At 36.3% G+C, this 15,000-nt stretch overlaps 1 protein-coding gene across 1 annotated transcript in view; it reads right to left on the bottom strand.

Annotated features, from left to right (window-relative positions):
* spg7 (SPG7 matrix AAA peptidase subunit, paraplegin) overlaps positions 1–14,176 on the bottom strand; it is a 21,475-nt gene extending 7,299 nt beyond the window's left edge. The window contains exons 1-13 of the mRNA XM_062033592.1: positions 13,823–14,176; positions 10,234–10,336; positions 10,058–10,147; positions 8,284–8,525; positions 8,068–8,207; positions 7,897–7,999; positions 7,693–7,818; positions 5,710–5,872; positions 1,913–2,086; positions 1,122–1,246; positions 939–1,041; positions 755–865; positions 559–674 (exon numbers count right to left, since the gene is read on the bottom strand). Coding sequence (XP_061889576.1) covers positions 559–674; positions 755–865; positions 939–1,041; positions 1,122–1,246; positions 1,913–2,086; positions 5,710–5,872; positions 7,693–7,818; positions 7,897–7,999; positions 8,068–8,207; positions 8,284–8,525; positions 10,058–10,147; positions 10,234–10,336; positions 13,823–14,029 — 1,803 coding nt within the window. The 5' untranslated portion in view covers positions 14,030–14,176. The remainder of the gene's footprint in view (positions 1–558; positions 675–754; positions 866–938; positions 1,042–1,121; positions 1,247–1,912; positions 2,087–5,709; positions 5,873–7,692; positions 7,819–7,896; positions 8,000–8,067; positions 8,208–8,283; positions 8,526–10,057; positions 10,148–10,233; positions 10,337–13,822) is intronic.
* Between the last annotated feature and the right edge of the window lie 824 nt (positions 14,177–15,000).

The raw sequence follows: 15,000 nt of genomic DNA, 5'->3' as shown, positions 1-15,000 counted from the left end.
AGTGTGACCTGTATGGCTGTTGACCAAGTATGCTTGGCATTCACTTGTGTGTGTGAAAAGCCGTAGATGTTATGTGACTGGGCCGGCACGCAAAGGCAGTGCCTTTAAGGCTTATTGGCGCTCTGCACTTCTCCCTACGTTAAAAAGTCATACATTTTACTTTTTGAAACCGATACCGATCATTTCCGAACCGATACCGATCATTTCCGATATTACATTTTAAAGCATTTATCGGCCGATAATATCGGCAGCCCGATATTATCGGCAGCCCGATATTATCGGACATCTTTAGAAAAAACAATAATCTTTTATTAATTTTTTTAACAATGACAGTTTAAAAAACAGCCTGGATGGCAGCTTTATGTTAATAGTCAACATTGAAAGTATTTTCTCATAAAATTTCCCCTATTTGCTATTTTATTTCCCTTTTTTAACTTTATTTTTATTTTTAGAAAGTGCTGCGGGCTGCAAATAAAGGCCATAATTGGTGCATTTCTGATAATATTTTACAGTATTGGATCCATTCCAGAGGTTTATAATACTTTGTGAGCGCGTTACCTTCATGACTGCCTCTGTGTGCTCGAGCAGCCACCCGACCAAAGCATGTCCCGATTCATGGAAGGCAACCACCCTCTGCTCCTCTTTGGAAAGGATCTTACTCTTCTTTACACTTCCTGCAACACAAACCATGTGACCATCATATGAAATGAAATATTTCCCCCGTATGACAAATAGCATGCAGGTTGAGCCTCACCTGCTATTACTCTCTCCACTGCATACTCAAAATTGAAAGTATCAATCGACTTGAGTCCTTCTCTGGCAGCATGCAGGGCAGCTTCATTACATATGTTAGCAATGTCTGCACCTGTGGAGACATTCTAGTGAGCCCATACATTGTGCATTAAAGGTTAAGGACGTCAATATTTGTTGCATTGTACCACTGAAGCCTGGCGTGAGTTCCGCCAGACGCAATGAGTAGAAGTTTGCTGGTTGAGTGAGTTTCAAGATCTTTAGATGTTGCTCATAGATTTCCATTCTCTCCTGGAAATAAAAAACCCTATAATTTAGGCCCGCATTTTCTAATGTATTATCATTTTTCGGTAAGTACGACCAGTTTGCACCTGCAAGGTTGGAAGATCAATAAAAACGTGCCGGTCCAGTCTTCCAGGTCTCATCAAAGCGTTGTCCAAAATGTCGGCTCTGTTAGTGGAAGCGAGGACAATCACGTGGTCGGTCGTTCCCATCCCTGAAAAAGAACAAATGTTATTGTTCATTCTTCTGGCAAGACAATTACCGACTGCAAGGACAGCCTAAACCGGGGCTTTTATGATTCATCGTGTATTACTGCCTTTGAACATCTCAATGTTTGCTTTTGTATACACGATAAATCAACACAAAATCCGTACTTTGGAGCAATGTTCACGGACTCTAGTATTTGGCTTATTAGCTTCAGAAGGTGTGTCCAAACGTTTGGCCTGTACTGTACGTAAAGGTTATTAATTTGATTATTTGTTCAACTTCTTTAGTTATACTAGTGGTGTTCTTCAAGGTTCCATTTTAGGTCCTCTCTTTTCCATCAATTGGGATATTCAACTGGTGGCCCTCGAGTTCAGTTCAAAAAACTTCTGAGAGTGTAAAATTTTTGCAGCTAATTCTTTAAAAAAACTCTAGTGTTGTCATAGAGATGATCTTCTTTGCAAAATGTTCCTTAGAAAGAGCAGAGCGCTCCTGTAACTCTGACAAAATAAACACACCAAAATCAAATGTCCACTGTAGAGGACGCGGGTTCTGCAGAATATACAAAGAAAGACTAATAGTGAGGGAGAAGTCTGGCCCCACCGGTCCTTAGCTTTCCGGAAATGTGGCCCCCGAAACAATTGAGTTGATGATCACTGCTCTGAACTGAACACACCGTCCATCTCCACCAGCAGCTGGTTGAGGGTCTGCTCCTCCTCGGTGTTGGAAAAGCCGGACATGTTGGTGGAGCGCTTCTTCCCCACAGCGTCGATCTCATCGATGTAGACGATGCAGGGAGCCCGAGCGCGAGCCTCCTTGAACAGGCTCCTCACCCTGGCAGCACCCAGACCTACAAACACAACAACATTCAAAGAAGAATCTCCAACTGTGCTCGGTGTTTTCTTATTTCACCTTGAAATATACTGCACCCATGTTTAATGGCTTCCAGGCCTGACCGTGGTAGACGAATTGCCGCGAAGTACAATTATTATTGATTAGGGATGTCAGATATTATCGGACTGCCGATATTATCGGCCGATAAATGCTTTAAAATGTAATATCGGAAATTATCGGTATCGGTTTCAAAATTATCTGTATCGGTGTCAAAAAGTAAAATGTATGACTTTTTAAAACGCCGCTGTGTACACGGACGTAGGGAGAAGTACAGAGCGCCAATAAACCTTAAAGGCACTGCCTTTGCGTGCCGGCCCAATCACATAATATCTACGGCTTTTCACACACACAAGTGAATGCAATGCATACCTGGTCAACAGCCATACAGGTCACACTGAGGGTAGCCGTATAAACAACTTCAACACTGTTAAAAATATGCGCCACACTGTGAACCCACACCAAACAAGAAACAATACATTTCGGGAGAACATCCGCACCGTAATACAACATAAACACAACAGAACAAATACCCAGAACCCCTTGCAGCACTAACTCTTCCGGGACGCTACAATATACACCCCCCGCTACCACCCCCCACCCCCAACCCTGCCCACCCCAACCCCGCCCACTTCAACCTCCTCAAATTCCAAGCTGCTGTTTTGAGGCATGTTAAAAAAAACAATGCACTTTGTGACTTCAATAATAAATATGGCAGTGCCATGTTGGCATTTTTTTTCCATAACTTGAGTTGATTTATTTTGGAAAAACTTGTTACATTGTTTAATGCAGTGGTTCTCAAATGGGGGTACGCGTACCCCTGGGGGTACTTGAAGGTATGCCAAGGGGTACGTGAGATTTTTTTTAAATGTCTGTCAAAAAGAACTGTGAAAAGAAATGCAACAATGCAATATTCAGTGTTGACAGCTAGATTTTTTGTGGACATGTTCCATGAATATTGATGTTAAAGATTTCTTTTTTTGTGAAGAAATGTCTAGAATTAAGTTCATGAATCCAGATGGATCTCTATTACAATCCCCAAAGAGGGCACTTTAAGTTGATGATTACTTCTATGTGTAGAAATCTTTATTTATAATTGAATCACTTGTTTATTTTTCAACAAGTTTTTAGTTATTTTTATATATTTTTTTCCAAATAGTTCAAGAAAGACCACAACAAATGAGCAATATTTTGCACTGTTATACAATTTAATAAATCAGAAACTGATGACATAGTGCTGTATTTTACTTCTTTATCTCTTTTTTTCAACCAAAAATGCTTTGCTCTGATTAGGGGGTACTTGAATTAAAAAAATGTTCACATCACTGAAAAAAGGTTGAGAACCACTGCTTTAATGCATCCAGCGGGGCATCACAACAAAACTAGGTATAATAATGTGTTAATTTCACGACTGTATATATCGGTATCGGTTGATATCGGAATCGGTGATTAAGAGTTGGACAATATCGGAATATCAGCAAAAAAGCCATTATCGGACATCTCTATTATTGATAAATCAAATATTTGCAATAAGTTTATTTTTACATAATTAGAGCCATCTAAACATGAAATAACACCCTTAAAGTCGCCTTTACACTGGTTTCACCCAATATAATAGCCTTTAGAGTGTTCTATTGTAGATTACAGTACCGTATTTTTCGGACTATAAGTCGCAGTTTTTTTCATAGTTTGGCCGGGGGTGCGACTTATACTCAGGAGCGACTTATGTGTGAAATTATTAACACATTACCGTAAAATATCAAATAATATTATTTAGCTCATTCACGTAAGAGACTAGACGTATAAGATTTCATGGGATTTAGCGATTAGGAGTGACAGATTGTTTGGTAAACGTATAGCATGTTCTATATGTTATAGTTATTTGAATGACTCTTACCATAATATGTTACGTTAACATACCAGGCACGTTCTCAGTTGGTTATTTATGCCTCATATAACGTACACTTATTCAGCCTGTTGTTCACTATTCTTTATTCATTTTAAATTGCCTTTTAAATGTCTATTCTTGGTGTTGGGTTTTATCAAATACATTTCCCCAAAAAATGCGACTTATACTCCAGTGTGACTTATATATGTTTTTTTCTTTTTTAATATGCATTTTCGGCCGGTGCGACTTATACTCCGGAGCGACTTTTACTCCGAAAAAATACGGTACTCACCGCATTACTATGGCAGTCACCCGGCCACTACAACACGGCTACTACGTGGAAATACTTCATCACATCCTGGGTAATTCCACTCATAAGAACTAGTCCAACCATATGTTGACATCACAGGTGTAAGTTTTTCTGCCAAAACTTGGTCGAGTTGACAGTCGCAACTACGATCGTTAACCGTGTTGTTAGCATCCCGTGTCATTCCATATCTCTCATGCCAAAAAAACCGCACCGATGTGGAGATGTGTTATTGATGAGGCAGGAGTTGAAGATGCAGTGCGCCAAAAAGTTTTTCGGCCAAAAGTCGGTCGACATTATTGTCATGGTGAAGATAAAGTGGCACCAAGATTAGCCGCCATGTTGTTAAAGTAAAAAAAAAAAAAAAAAGTTAAAAGTACCCATGATTGTCACACACACACTAGGTGTGGCAAAATTATTCTCTGAATTTGACCCATCACCCTTGATCACCCCCTAGGAGGTGAAAGGAGCAGTGAGCAGCAGCGGTGGCCACGCCCGGGAATCATTTAGCCTATACTCGCAAACAAAAGCCCCGCTTGGTGAATGTCTTTATCGATTGAACATAATAGAAAATAAGGCAAACACCGCATTGTTACATATATACGACGTAAATAAGACTTAAATTAACACTTAATTTGGGCCAAACACATGTACAATATGCTCTACAATTCTTATTTCAGCAAAAAAAAAAAAAAATTTCCAATTAACCGCAATTCTTATTCGTAATGATTCTTAATCGATTCAAAAAAAATAAATAATCGATTTTCTTTTAAGTAATATAGAAATGTATCAGAGCTGTTTGTCTATTTTGTGGAGGAATGTAGTTAATCATAGAACTGGCATCCAATGTTATTGGAAAAAAAGTATTGATTTTGAATGGAGAATCGATTCTGAATCGAATCGTTAGCCCCAGGAATCGAATTAAATCGAATCGTGTGGTGCCCAAAGTTATTAGACTAGACTAGACTTCCTTTTTATTGTCATTCAAATTTGAACTTTACAGCACAGATAAGAACGGAATTTCGCTACATAAGCTCATGGTAGTCCAGGATAAAAAAGCAATAAGGTGCATATATAAATAAATAAATATTATAATATATATATAAATATTATTATTTATTTTGAAACATAACGGCAGAATAAAATTGTGTAACTACACCATCTGTCCAGCAGAGGAGTATAGAGTAAAAACTATGACGTACACATAGAGAAAATAACGTTAAAAAGCCGACTAATTACAGATTATACAGTCGATATTTTTTTTAGAGGTGCATGTCAAGCTAAATAAGAAGTTTTGGAGGTGGAGTAGCGAGCAGGTGTTGTGTTCGCCGTGGGCCGCGGACGTTTTGAACAGTAACATTTAGAAATATGTCAGCAATAGACATACCTCCTATGACTTCTACGAACTCAGAACCTGCCATTGCCAGGAATGGCACCTGAGCCTCTGTGGCGACAGCTTTTGCCAGCAGAGTCTTCCCACAGCCCGGGGGCCCGAGCAGCAGTGCCCCCTTCGGAACCTTGGCTCCCAGGAGGAGGTAACGGTCAGGATTCTGAATAACAGATCATATCAAGACAGTATGTGAGTGCGAAGCGGCGCTGTTATGAATGCAGTGCTACTACGATTTCTGTAGTAATCCGCAATTTAGTAGAATTAATCAATTTTTCTATAATAACTTATATTATAGATCCTATTAAAAAATATCAACACAAAACCCATTTTATAGAGAATAATTACAGTTTTACATGCGGAAAACTGTGTGGAATACATAAACGTGACAAAAAAAATCAGTTTTACTTTCATGAAATACTTTTTTTTGGCAGAGACCTCATACTTTACTACACTGCATAAACTGAAATCTAAGTAACATTAAATATCTCAAATAAGGGTGATATTTGCTTATTTTCAGTCTGATAAGATAATTCTTCTCACTAAGCAGATTTTATGTTAGAGTGTTTTACTTGTTTTAAGGGTTTTGGTCCTAAATGATCTCAGTAAGATATTACAGCTTGTTGCTGAGATTTTATGACCTACACTACCGTTCAAAAGTTTGGGGTCACATTGAAATGTCCTTATTTTTGAAAGAAAAGCACTGTACTTTTCAATGAAGATAGCTTTAAACTAGTCTTAACTTTAAAGAAATACACTCTATACATATATGTCCGCCACAAATACTTTTTTTGTTTTTTGTTGTCCTGTCCAGCTTCTCAGGCAAATCATATAGTTGATGTAGATGCCCATATAGGCTGTTCAGATTTACTTTACAAAAGAGAAGTGTAGGATACTTCTCTTGTTGCCTTATTTGTATTTGACCACTACTGTTTTCTGTTTATTTGTTACTGTGGCAGGACACCGCTGCCTCTGTTTCACTTTATGTTGCTGGTAAATAATATGGTTGTAGTAGTAGGCTAAAGTTAAATTATTTAGTATGCACTAATTAAAGGGGCATAGCTTTAAGAGACATTTTAGCTTTTATATTTTATAAGATATATTTTTTGTAAGAACCACAATTAATAAATATATTTCAGTGAATAACTTATTGTTCAAATCTGTATATAAATATGTACATAAAGTGTTGTAATTATATTGTAAAATGAATGGATGGATGGACGTTTAAAACAAAACTGTTATTATTAATTAGTAACTATACATTTTTTGAGCCTTTTTAGAGAAAATCATATCATTGTAGTAAATTATGCAAATTACTCGATGATGTCATGGTGACCACGCCCATAGCCACGCCCCCACCGCCACAGGTATCTTGGCAGTTTATGGGAAACACTGCAAAACAAGTAAAATTAGCTAACCTCAATGAACCCAAAAATACCTTAAAATAAGTATATTCTCACTAATAACAAGTGCACTTTTCTTGGTAGAAAAACAAATGAGACCTTTTTATTTAATATGTTGAAAAATATTCTTAAATTAAATAAATACTAGTGCCATTATCTTGACATAATGATATGCGCTCGGCATCATGATTTTTTTTTCATGCTTGAAGTAAGAAATTATTACTTTAAAAAAGTAGTTTTATACTTGTGAGTGTTGATGACACAGCTTTGCATCAGTTGATATTCTAGTTTCAAGCATGTTTTACTCAATATAGGTCATAAAATCTCAGCAACAAGCTGAGATTTACTGAGATAATTTAGGACCAAAACCCTTAAAACAAGTAAAACACTAACATAAAATCTGCTTAGTGAGAAGAATTATCTTATCAGACAGAAAATACGCAAATATCACCCTTATTTGAGATATTTAATCTTACTTAGATTTCAGTTTTTGCAGTGTACTGTATATCGTTATCACAGGGGGCTGCAATATTGCGATACAGTTTTTAGGCTATAAGACAGACACAGTGATGCACTTCACCTTGAGGTAGTCGACAAATTCCTTCACTTCCATCTTTGCCTCGTGCATGCCTGCGACATCTTTAAAGCTCACGCCTTTCCCCGACTTCCCGTCCACGATGGTGAACTTGGCCATCTTCAGCTGATTCTGTTAGGAAAGCCAGGAAGGTCAGAGTGCGTTTGAACGAAGGCAACACGATCACAGCAACGGGTTGTTGTCGCTCACAAACGCGCTGAAGCCGCCCTCCCTGCCGCCCATGCCTGCCATACGAAAGACATACCACAGGATCGCCACGCCGATAGCCGCCATTCCCAGGGCGTATAAGGCGCTGCAACAAAACATGTCAATCATCTCGATAAAAAGAGGAATTTTACTTCACAAACAGCACAAACTTACTTTCCAAAGAAACTGGTGCGTTTGTACGAAACGGGTATGCGGTCCTTAGTGTCAATATTCAGCTCCTCTTCCGCAGCTCTCAGTTTCTCCTCAAATTTGTCAATGTTGGCGACCTGCATCCGATAGTTGAGCGCGATCCTCTATACCCAAGATAGAGGAAATGTTAGTCATGATATCTCAGGTTGGTTGATATGAAACTGTAGCCGGCGTACATACTGGCCTCCCGAAGATGACTGCCCCGGGGTGGAGGTAGATTTCCACGATGTCGCTCTCAGGAACCACCAGGACACGGGACACCTCTCCCTTAGCCAGCATCTCGTTGACGAAGTCATTCCAAGAGATGTTGCCGCCGCTGGTGTTGATTAAGTTTATCAAGAGCGAGATGATCCCCACGAATATGAGGATTCTCAGGCGCTCTCGGTGCATCTGCTCCTGCTGGTCGCGACGCTTCTTCTCCTCTGGGTAAAAAAAACCACAACATTTTGAGAAGGTAGTTGACTGTGAAGCGCACAAACGTAGTGACCCAGGACAATGTTTACTAAGGGTGTCCTGATCCAATATTGATATCAACAAAAAACAATATTGGATGATATCGGGTTTCATCTAAAATCTTTGATACAAGCGGTCCTGCTGAGTTTTTACTTGTGCAAAGCTGGACAGCCAGTTTACATCTAAATGCCCTCAATATCTTTTTTATCTTATGTTGTATTTTTCCTTTGTATAATGTTTGGTAATGTATGTATTCTTTGTATTTTTATTTTGTATGCTCCTATATGGACCCCAGGAAGACGAGCAGTCGCCTTGGCGTCAGCTAATAGGGATCCATTCAATAAACAATAAACAATAAGAACACTTTTCCTCTATTTTAGTCAAGTTCTTTACAAAAGGTAAACATTAGGGGTGCTCCAAAAATCGATTCACATTTAAATTAAAATTTTTGTTTATTTCAATTCTAAATTGATTCATAATTTTTGAGAATAGATTAAAAAAAATTATATATTGTTTTTTTGTAAATATTTTTATTATATATATTTATTTATTTTTAATTTATATATTTTTTATTATTATTATTTATAAAAAATGTATCATTGATAATATTATTTTTATTATTGATACTGTCGATTTTATTAATGTTTTGTTTTCCTTTTTTTTTAGTATTGCATTTAAATACTATTGTTTTTTTTGTATGTCTTTTCAATTGCTTTGTAAATGTCTATGCTAAGTATTAGAGTTGCTCTATTTTATTTTATTAGATTGATAAACATTCTGTGATTTTTGTAAAAAGGATTTTAAAAATCCTTTTTTTAAAATATATTTTTGAAAATACTTTTTAGGGCCAACACTGCACGTAAATGTTGTACGTCATCAGCCAAGAGGTTTTATCAACAAAAAGGTTTTATTATAATTTGTACACTAAATAATATATTATGAGAATTGTGTTTAATTGAATCGTCACCCCAAGAATCGGAATCCCATCATACATACATATATATATATATATATGCATATATATGTCATATATATATACATATATATATATATATATATATATATATATATATATATATATATATATATATGACATACATACATATATAATATATATATATATATATATATATATATATATATATATATATATATATATATGACATACATACATATATATATATATATATATATATATATATATATATATATATATATATATATGACATATATGACATACATACATACATACATACATACATACATACATACATACATACATATATATATATATATATATATATATATATATATATATATATATATATATATATATATATATATATATATATATATGTATGTATGTATGTATGTCATATATGTCATATATATATATATATATATATATATATATATATATATATATATATATATATATATATATATATATATATATATATATATATATATATATATATATATATATATATAGGAGCCTTACCTTCTTCTTCCTCTGGTGTTTTTCCTTTGGGCCCATTACTTTTTTCCCCCGCTTGTTTAGACTGAGATGTACTGAAGAAGTTTGTAGCACCTGTAACCAAATATTTATTAATTAAAATAAAGCTGGATTTGGACCTGACACATAATATTTTAGTAGAGGGGAAAAAATACTGTTACCTAATAAATTTCCTAAACCAACAGGATTTCTCAGCAGGTTGGTCCTGATTAACTCTTTGCTGATGTCAACCATTCCAGGAGGCAGTGGTCTGTGGAGAAGACTCTGAAATGGGGAAGTCCATCATTTTGGTTGTTGGTACCAACATATAAATACAATAGACAGCTACAAAAATACATTTTGGTGGAAATTGCATGTGAATGCTGAAAAGTCGAAGCCGAACTGAAATGCTAACAGTTAACATGCTCGGCAGATAGCGTCAGGTTACCAAAATAGGAGTCTTAAGTGTGTACCTGCAAAATGAGCTACAAAAGATAGCGTGAAACGCGAGCATGCAAACAGTTAGCATTTGATGAGTACCAAGGTATAAGACTCTGAGGTGTACACCTGTAAATTGGACAAAAAAATGTGTATGCTAACAATTAGCATGCAATAAGTGCCCAAATATCTGTTTCTTGGGTGAATACCTGCAAAATTGGCTTAAAAAAATAGCATGCTAACAGTAAGCATGGGTTAAGTGAAAAAAATATCTGACATTAAGGTGTCTACCTGTAAAATTACCTAAAAGCTAGCTTGTTAGGTTAACATACTAAAAGTTAATATGTGTCAAATACCATTTCCATTTTTGTTTTTAATTCATTCTTAAAAGGTCAAACAAAAATCATCCATCTATCCATCCATTTTCTACCGCTTGTCAATTAACATTATGTTAAACATAAATCTTGAAGGAAAAGTATCAGAAGACCGTTTATGACTCGGAGTTGTATACCTGCAAAAATAGCTAAACAAAAGATAGCATGTTTGTGTTAGCATGCTAAAATACTAACGTTAGCATGCTAACAATTGACTAAGATTAGCAAGGACCATTTAAAAAATACCCGGCGGTTGGTATTGCTATTTAAAATTTTAAATTATTGTAAAACCGTGATTGATAAACTGCACTTGTAATAAACACTCTGTGATACTGCTAATTTCTTGGAGTGCGCTAATCGCTAGCTAGCTTAAAAGCTAACATGAATAAAAAGGCAAATTCACATCTTTCCCCATTACAAATGTAAACTACAGTTGTAAAAACAGATTTCTGTCTCAACTAAGCTCATAAATTGTGCACTTTGAACCTTAGAACAGAGTGCTAAGTATGAAGATCCATACATGGCGTATCTACAACAGGAAATTGAGTAGGGTGGCGTCACATAAACCGGAAATTATGCATTGTCATTTGCTAAAATACTGATGCGAGCATGCTAACAATTGACTAACATTAACAAAGACCATTTAAAAAATACCTGCCGATTGGTATTACCATTTTGAAAAATGTTATTATTATAATAAACACACGGTGATACTGCTAATTTCCTTGAGTGCGCTACTCGCTAACTAGCTGAAAAGCTAACATTAATAAAAAGGCAAATTCACGTCTTTCCCCATTACAAATGTAGTACCACAATCTACAAATGTATAAACACATTCTGTCTCAGCAACTAAGCTAATAAATTGTGCACTTTGAACCTTAGAACAGAGTGCTAAGTACAAACCCCGTTTCCATATGAGTTGGGAAATTGTGTTAGATGTAAATATAAACGGAATACAATGATTTGCAAATCATTTTCAACCCATATTCAGTTGAATATGCTACAAAGACAACATATTTGATGTTCAAACTGATAAACTTTTTTTTTTTTTGCAAATAATCATTAACTTTAGAATTTTATGCCAGCAACATGTGACAAAGAAGTTGGGAAAGGTGGCAATAAATACTGATACAGTTGAGGAATGCTAATCAAACACTTATTTGGAACATCCCACAGGTGAACAGGCAAATTGGGAACAGGTGGGTGCCATGATTGGGTATAAAAGTAGATTCCATGAAATGCTCAGTCATTCACAAACAAGGAGTGGGCGAGGGTCACCACTCTGTCAACAAATGCGTGAGCAAATTGTTGAACAGTTTAAGAAAAACCTTTCTCAACCAGCTATTGCAAGGAATTTAGGGATTTCACCATCTACGGTCCGTAATATCATCAAAGGGTTCAGGGAATCTGGAGAAATAAGTAAGCAGCTAAGCCTGTGACCTTCGATCCCTCAGGCTGTACTGCATCAACAAGTGACATCAGTGTGTAAAGGATATCACCACATGGGCTCAGGAACACTTCAGAAACCCACTGTCAGTAACTACAGTTGGTCGCTACATCTGTAAGTGCAAGTTAAAACTCTCCTATGCAAGGCGAAAACCGTTTATCAACAACACCCAGAAACGCTGTCGGCTTCGCTGGGCCTGAGCTCATCTAAGATGGACTGATACAAAGTGGAAAAGTGTTCTGTGGTCTGACGAGTGCACATTTCAAATTGTTTTTGGAAACTGTGGACGTCGTGTCCTCCAGACCAAAGAGGAAAAGAACCATCCGGATTGTTATAGGCGCAAAGTTGAAAAGCCAGCATCTGTGATGGTATGGGGGTGTATTAGTGCCCCAAGACATGGGTAACTTACACATCTGTGAAGGCGCCATTAATGCTGAAAGGTACATACAGGTTTTGGAGCAACATATGTTGCCATCCAAGCAACGTTACCATGGACCCCCCTGCTTATTTCAGCAGGACAATGCCAAGCCACGTGTTACATCAACGTGGCTTCATAGTAAAAGAGTGCGGGTACTAGACTGGCCTGCCTGTAGTCCAGACCTGTCTCCCATTGAAAATGTGTGGCGCATTATGAAGCCTAAAATACCACAATGGAGACCCCCAGACTGTTGAACAACTTAAGCTGTACATCAAGCAAGAATGGGAAAGAATTCCACCTGAGAAGCTTAAAAAATGTGTATCCTCAGTTCCCAAACGTTTACTGAGTGTTGTCAAAAGGAAAGGCCATGTAACACAGTGGTGAACATGCCCTTTCCCAACTACTTTGGCACGTGTTGCAGCCATGAAATTGTAAATTAATTATTATTTGCAAAAAAAAGAAAAAGTTTATGAGTTTGAACATCAAATATAAATATAAATAAATAAAAATAAATAAATAAATATCTTGTCTTTGTAGTGCATTCAATTGAATATGGGTTGAAAATGATTTGCAAATCATTGTATTCCGTTTATATTTACATCTAACACAATTTCCCAACTCATATGGAAACAGGGTTTGTATGAAGATCCATACCAAAAAATGATTCCCGGGCGCGGCTAAGCTGCTGCCCACTGCTCCCCTCACCTCCCAGGGGGTGATCAAGGGGATGGGTCAAATGCAGAGGACAAATTTCACCACACCTAGACAATCATTGGTACTTTAACTTTAACATGGCGTGTCTGAAATTAACTAGGGTGACGTCACATAACCCGGAAATGACGCATTATCATTAAGAAACACTTAAAACCTCTACAAATCACAACGGAAGAAGATATTTAAACACTCAAATAGCAATGACATGGTTCTTAGAAAGCCACTTGTGTCAATGATAGTATAGTATGTGTCTGTGAAGCATTTCAGTGTGTATAAGTACTTTTGGAGCACATTTAACAGTACCCAGTACCGTGATAATTTTGGTCACAATAACCGCGATATAAAATAATCAATCCAACTAATTAACTTGTATTTATTACCTTGATTATATTGTGAGGTTGAGCAGTTAGAGTCCTCTTGGCCATTGCAACAAGCATTTTTGTGGCACTGCTGCATCGTAACAGCACGTCGTTGTCATTGGAGGTCGCCTTGTCGGCTAATATCCGACAGTTGTGTCTCGAACGAGCTAAAACTCGAAAATATTTCCAACAAACACTACGGCGATGCTGCAACAAAGACGCTGCCATAACCGATCGATCAGCAATCAACTACAAAGTATATTAAAGCTACACTGCTCATTATTTCTACGGTACCGCTAGGCATTTATTTACCACTTTTTGCTAGCTCGCAGTGTTATTCAAACACGTGACGCACTTCCCGGAAGTTAGAAAAATACCCGTAAAAAATAAATAAACAACGCATTTATTTTGATTATTTATTATTTAATATTTATTATTATTTCGATCCAAAAGTAAATAACATTACAAAAAATTGTGTTCAGATATATTTAAAATTGTCGAACACCGTGTCAATGCAATCCAATTTAATTTTAAGACGTCACGTTGCGTTCGAGGGTACACTCGCTGCGCCAACATTTACGCAAACTGCGCAAACTATGACAAGTAATTTAAAATAACAACATTTGTATGTTGTGTTTTTACGTTTGAGCTTACATTAAACAATATTACAAGAATAGTATTCAAATATATGTTTTGTTTGTTGTGAACGGTGAATCTAATTTTAAGACGTCATGTTGTGTTCGAGGGTACACATGCTGCGTCAAAATTTACGCATCCATCCATTTTAAACTACTATAAATATGACGAGTAATTTACCACATTCGTACGTTGTATTTTGAATTAAAAAGTAATTTTAAAATGTACTTAAATCCGTAAATCAAATCTAGTTTTAATTTGTTCAAGGGTACGTGTGCTGTGACAAAATGTTCGCAAACTGCGCAAAATATGATAAATTATTTAGCATAACACAATTTTTTATCTAATTTTGCAATGAACAGTACAGACTATTTAACTAATGTGATTATCTACATAAAAAACAAGGACTTAAGCACTCATTTGTGTTGTATTTCAACGCTATTACCGTAGTGCTGCAGTACTCCAGCAGGATGCGCTACTACTCAATTTACCGTCATATTTTGTTTTGGGGTTTTTTTATGCAAAAATTGTTGACCTTTTACACAGATTGCAGATTATATTTT

This window comes from Entelurus aequoreus, linkage group LG02 (genome assembly GCF_033978785.1).
Source record: "Entelurus aequoreus isolate RoL-2023_Sb linkage group LG02, RoL_Eaeq_v1.1, whole genome shotgun sequence".
Classification (NCBI taxonomy): Eukaryota; Metazoa; Chordata; class Actinopteri; order Syngnathiformes; family Syngnathidae; genus Entelurus; species Entelurus aequoreus.
This window is presented reverse-complemented; position numbering and strand designations above follow the sequence as displayed.